The 6,163-nt window shown below is 56.2% G+C and overlaps 1 protein-coding gene across 1 annotated transcript; it reads right to left on the reverse strand.

The window, feature by feature from the left end:
• Positions 1–3,704: 3,704 nt before the first annotated feature.
• Positions 3,705–5,545, reverse strand: LOC114503991 (C-C motif chemokine 8-like). The gene is made up of 3 exons (XM_028521601.2): positions 5,399–5,545; positions 4,504–4,621; positions 3,705–4,087 (listed from the first exon to the last, which is right to left on the reverse strand). The coding sequence occupies exons 1-3, from the start codon at positions 5,472–5,474 to the stop codon at positions 3,982–3,984; spliced, it is 300 nt and encodes a 99-aa protein (XP_028377402.1). The 5' UTR covers positions 5,475–5,545; the 3' UTR covers positions 3,705–3,981.
• Between the last annotated feature and the right edge of the window lie 618 nt (positions 5,546–6,163).

The following is a 6,163-nucleotide window of genomic DNA, read 5'->3' on the forward strand; positions in this document are numbered from 1 at the left end:
TGCAGGTCACGCCGCCATGCATGTAATAAACCTTTATCAGCGTCTCTGTTGACATCACACACAGGGAGGCTGGGCTGCTGTACCCACAGTGAGAAGAGTTTCAGGCTACGAAAACAAATGTATTTCAATATACTTGTATCTTTTGGCTCTGGCTGGCATAGCTCAGTGGATTGAGCGTGGGCTGCGAACCAAAGCGTCGCAGGTTCAATTCCCAGCCAGGGCACATGCCTGGGTTGTAGGCCACGGCCCCCAGCAACCGCACATTGATGTCTCTCTCTCTCTCTCTCTCTCTCTCTTTCTCCCTCCCTTCCCTCTCTAAAAATAAATAAATAAAATCTTTTAAAAATATGTATATATATATATATATACTTGTATCTTTCACATAGAGTGAAATTCACAAATCTTACCTATATGGCTTTTTAATCTACAGAAACACCACACACCTGAAGACGAACGTCCCCGCCCTCCGGGAGGCTCCTTTGTATCTCCTCCAAGCCCATGCTTCCTCTCCTAGAGGTCCTCCCCCTTCCAACTTCTGTCAAACCTGTGACCTGTTCTTGAAGTTCATACAAAAGGAATCCCATGGCATGAACTGGTATGCATTTGGGGGGTCCGAAGTCTTATGCTGAATGCTTTGAAAAAAAAAATCAATGCTTTGTTCTTTCGATCGCCACGTGTAATTTGTCTGTTCTCCTCTTGATAGATGGTGGAGGGCTTCCAGGTTGGGGCTGTCACGAGCAGAGTCATAAACATTCTTGTTGAAACCTCTTGTGCTTGAATGAATGTGTTTGTCACAAATATTTACTTAGAAGTGGACTTTCTGAGTCATGGGATTTGCGTCTGTTGAATCCGATGGGAACCCGCTGAACAGTTTTCCAGATTCCTCACCGGCAGTGCATCAGAGCTCCATGTGTTCTTCATCCCCACCAACACTTAGTTTTATCTGTCCTTCCATTTTAGCCACGGGGGCAGGTAGCAGCGTTTCAGGATGCAGTCCACTGCATTTCCCTCACGTCATCTCCCAGAAGTGTCACTAGGCTCTCAGCGTTCCCTCCCCCACACACTTCTGAGCCTCGGCAACTGCACAGGCCGAGCTTAGCCCTGCCCTGGGGGCCCCCCACCCCCCGAGGGGGAGCCTGGGCCGAAAGCAGGAACTGAGGTGGCGCTGAGAGCAGAGCTTGAGAGTGTGGCTTGGGTCACAGCCGGCGGCAAACTGTCAGCCTCTGCCGAGGGTGACGCTGGAAGGGAGCCCGAGAGGACACCCGTCAACCCGAGTAAACTCCCCAGTCCGTTGTCCCCCATGTTCACGAGGGAAGGGTTTGGAGCTCTCGGACACATGCCAGCGAATGTTAGGGTGTGGTTTTTCGAAACACAAACACTCACATTAGCGCCCACGAGACATGGATAATGGAGTAAGACGCTGTATGACTTGAGACAGCATGTTTAGTGTCACTGAGGTCATTCGGATCTGAAGTGTAACGGCACAACCCCAGCGTGCAGCCGGCCGGGCAGCCCTCGGGGAAAGCAGCCGGGCTGTGTCTCGCACGGCGGCCTGCTGTCAGCACTGGGGGCGCCTCCCTGCCTTTGGACTCGGGGGCTGGCGGCCCGGGGACTCCATGAAACCTGGGGCCCAGGTCCCCATAGCTAACTTGGCCCTAGAGACTGTGGGAGAACAAGCTTAGAATTTGGTGGAACCTTTGTGGCTGCAAAGCACCCCTCTGGCCTGGCTGCTGCTCAGCTGCCTTATTGCTCCTAGAGTCTGGAGGTGCCGCCTGAACTTTCACAGAAAACTTAGCTTCTCCCCCATCTCCTGTCCCCCCGGGTCTGACCCGTCTTACCCATTTCCAGTCCGAGGGGTGCCGCACCTCCGAGGTGTCAGTGCACGCTCCTGCTGGTGCTTTTGTTTTCCGGGAGACGCGTGGTCTCAACGTGTAACGGACATCTGTGTGGCCTCCCACATACCGTGGCATTTCTTCAGCTAAAAAGGCAAGGAAAGAAAGCTTATCTCTAGACAGGTGATACAGCTGACCTACAGGCGATTGCCAATAGGCGGGGCTCCCACCTGGCTTGACCATCTTAACTCTAGGCACGTCACGTCCCCACCCTGCCCTAGCCGGCAGACAATGCCAGGTTTCTGAAAGCTGTGGCTCCCGGAGCTGGAGGGCGCTTGTGAGGTCAGCTGCCAGACCTCCTCATTTCTTGCCTGTGGTGCAGTTCCCCTTCTGCTTGTGTGTGGGGTGTCTGGAGACCAGGGAGAGAACCTGACGTGCCCTAAGTGACACAGAAGGTCAGGGTCAGCCCTGGGATCAGAGGCCAAGTCTCGGGTCTGGCTGTGTTTCCAGGTGCGCTGGAGCTGTGGCCTCTCCTCACCATCCACCCCCCACCCCCGCCTCCCCCCGAGGGGCGGGGCCCGCGAGGCAGTGACCCTCAGTGCCTCAGGATGGTGGGCCTCTGGTCTGGAACAGGAGCCAGCTAGGCTCACGCAGGACCAGGGAATTTGGATCCTAAGAGGCTGCTAAAGCAGAGGCAGTCCCGTGCCGTCAAACGGAGGTTTGGGAGTCCTCGGGACTGGGGTGAGGCGGGTGGTGATGGAGATGAGTTCCCTCTGTGTCTCCAGGGCACCAGCCCTCTCAATGCACAGCTGCTCTGCAAGGTTATAAAGGAGGGGTCTATGTCCCGACTCAGGTGTTATTCTTTTCTATGACATTTAGCAGATCACTCCGCCAGGCCCAATCTTCCAAACTTCGCCGCCCCGCCCACCCCCCCTGCTGCACCCAGATCCCCATCCTGTCTGCCCCTCGGCTCCTGGGCCTCCTTCCCTCCCTCCCTCTCCCCTCCTCTCGGACCCCACCGGCCGCTGGACCTGACCCTGCTCTCCCGCCCCCAACCTCAACGTGTTCCCTCTGACCAGCTGACTTCCCACCTGGAATTCCAGAGCCCCACGACCCGGCTTCAACCTTTGTAAAACTCCAAACCCCTCCGTCCATGCAGAGCTCAGCCAGACGGGATTCCTTCCCCTGGCTCACACCCCTCCCCTCCTCCCCGTCCCGGGGCTGCAGGACTCCCTCCAATCCCCGCCCCATGCCACCCCTCAAGGCCAGCCCTGGTGAAGACCCCTCTTCGGTGGGAAGCTGTACCTACAGTTCTAGGTGATAACCTGGGCTTTCCTCCTAGATCACGTGTCCCTTCTGGAGTGTCGCCCTGGGTGGGAGAGAATTCATTAGATGGTGGAAACCTGGGGTTGGACAGAGAGGTTTGAAGGCCATTGCGAGAGATCGAGAGAGAGGCCGGCAAAGTGAGGGGCAGAGGGGAAGGATGCGGGGATCGAGGCTGTTGCAGACGGGCTGGGATGTTCGGGACTGGAGCCGGGGCTGAAGCCGAGTGACCCGGTCGTGCGAGGTTTGCCCTGGTCCTCAGCTGAGTCCAGACGGCTTTCCAGAGCCTGGCCCCGTACCACTAACCGCCCCCCGTTGCTGCCGTTGTCTCCTTCCCGACTAAATGTCATGCCATAAAAGAGGAGACCAAGTCGTCTAAAATTACACATATTTTTATTTGAAAATTCCATAGCTTTCTAACAACACTAATTTCATCAACAACATTACACGGCATTTACAAAAGCACTGATTTTTCTAAAAAAAACACAGAGAGCCTCACTCTGACGGCCCACGCAGGACTCCACAATACTGACGGCGCGTGACAGGGCGGACAGGTGCGTCGTCATGAACTCGGCGGAGCTCGCAGCACAGAAAACACGTCGCCAGACTGTGCATGTGTTAGGATGTGTGGCAGAGAAAGTCAAGACATCAATAACTTAAATATAATTAAATATCATTCAGGAAAGGTTGTGCTTTAAGTGATTCACCAAAGCAGTCCTTTTGTACATTCGCATAAAATAATAGCTCTCTGCACTGGGGAAGGTTGAGGGGAAAATAAATAAGATTGTCCAGGGTGCTGGCGGTCTCTCCACGCAGGTGTGAGGGCTCAAGGCTTCCGAGCTTGGGACTTGCTGTCCAGGTACTTCACGGAATCCTGGACCCACTTCTCTTTGGGGTCAGCACAGATTTCCTTGTTCTTTTTGCTCAGGAAGCTGTGGGCACAATCAGAGGGAGCATTTGGAGGATGTTGCCTGCGAGTGTGACCCGTGGGCTCCCAGACCTGAGCAGCCCTTGCTCCCTGGGGGAGGGGCCCCGAGGGGGACAAGAGGAAGGGGAATCATGGGAGAAGAAGTCCTAAAGGAATCTTGCTCCTGCTGTCCCTGGGGAAGCCCTCCAGGCTCCTCCTGCCTGAAGAGACTCGGGTGATCTGACCACTCCCCTAGCAGGGGAGCCTGGCGGGAGCATGGATTCCTCCTCGCGGGCTCAGTTTCTCTACGGGGTAAAGGACCCTTCTGACTATGAGAGGGTGTGTTTATCTGACTGGTTTGCACATGAACCCTGACCTCTCCCCCTTGTCTGCAGCTCAGATGGAACCCTTGGCTCGGTGTGTCACACATGGCTCACTCACATCACAGCTTCGTGGGGGCACTGGGTGTTGGTGACTCTGGTGTAGTTCCTCAGATTCTGGATGGGGATCTTCTTACTGCACATATGGAAGCAGCAAGTGACCGGGCTGGAAACGGAATCTGAAAAACGTTTGGCAAAGAGTGAGACAGTTAGGACGTGGCGTGAGCAAGCATTTGCAAGGGAAGGAGGAGAAGGGGGACGGCAAAGCAGATGCAGGAGCTCTAACTGGGACCTGTCACTCCCAAGTTCATTGCCTCAGTCTAGCTCCCACGGCTAGGATGTTACCCGTGAGTCAGTGTCCTGGGCGGGACGGAGGGACCTCTGATTATTGACCCGGAAGGGGAAGATCTTGAGTAGCAGGGCTCACCCCGTAAGGTTATTACAAGGGGCTGCTGAGCCAATGCCCCTGACCTTGGAAAGACAAGAGCTAAGACCTCGCTTCCCAGCTTTTTGTCCCTTGGGCGTTGGAGCCAACCCATGTCACCTGCTGGGATGCCTCTGGACACAGCCTGTGTGCCGCAGCCCTGCTGACCATGACCCCGCTGGCCATGACCCCGAACTCGACACCCCGAGCCGTTGTCTCTTCCTCCCCCACCGCTTCCAGAAATGTCCTTCCCATCCACAATAAGGAATAGTTCCTTTTTTCTGGGCCACATCCCCAACCAGTGGGAGGGCCGTGGAAGCAGTGGCCGCAATTAGTGCCCCAGAGCTGGTAGCAGGAGAGGTCAGAGGGACTGGCCTCAGTGGCCTGGGCGTCCCTTTCTGGCCCTGCCCACAGCTAGCCGGGACGTGACGGTTCTGCTCCTTTCCCCTCCTGGTTTTTCACTTTCTCCACCTCAGGCCACGCAGCAAGCACAGTGTGACTCACGCTGGGATGCTGAGCCCGAGGGCCTTACCTGGCTGGGAGAGCACCAGGGTGCTGAGGGCGGCGGCTGCAAGCAGCAGGCACAGCAGGGCTGCGGACGCCTTCATGCCGGAGGGTTCGGATGTGCGCTTCGGCGTGGAGCTGGAGGTTTCTGGGTCGGCTCAGGCGCCTCTGCTCCTGTGGCCACTCTGGCCATCCCGTGCGCCTTTTATAAGGCTCAGAGCGCCCGGGCAGTGTCGTCACCAAGGAAGGATGAAGTAACACCTGGAATGTGCTGAGTAGGCAGCAGAGCCTGGGGATGATTTCCGAACACTGCCATGAGGAAGCTGTGGAGGTCTGATGGTTGGCTCCGCCCGTGGGGCTCAGAAAGGGGATGTGGTTGTGTCCAGCGGGGTGCAGAAAGTGTTCCCTTGGGGGTATGAAGGGCTAGTGTTTCCCTGAAATGGAAAAGGATCCGTTGGAAAGGGAGAATGGAAACTGATGTCGCAGCGGCACAAAGAAAACCAAGGGTTTGACCCTTCCCAGGGCCCCGGAGGCTTGAGCTGGGGCCCCACGCTTGACCTGTGTTCTCTGCCAGACCCGGGTCCCAGGTCCCTGACGTGCTACGCTGGTCCGGCTCCTCGGAAACCCACTCAGGTCGCTCGACAGAGCCTTGGCAGAATGAATGGCGGAATCAGGAATCGCCACGTCTCAGTACCCTGGGACCTTAGGTGGTGGGCACAGGCACTGGGCAGCACACGCCTTCCTTCCAGGGTGGTGGTTTCTGAATATTTCATTCAAACACTGAGGTCTCTTC

The sequence above is a fragment of the Phyllostomus discolor genome, chromosome 8 (assembly GCF_004126475.2).
Source record: "Phyllostomus discolor isolate MPI-MPIP mPhyDis1 chromosome 8, mPhyDis1.pri.v3, whole genome shotgun sequence".
Classification (NCBI taxonomy): domain Eukaryota; kingdom Metazoa; phylum Chordata; class Mammalia; order Chiroptera; family Phyllostomidae; genus Phyllostomus; species Phyllostomus discolor.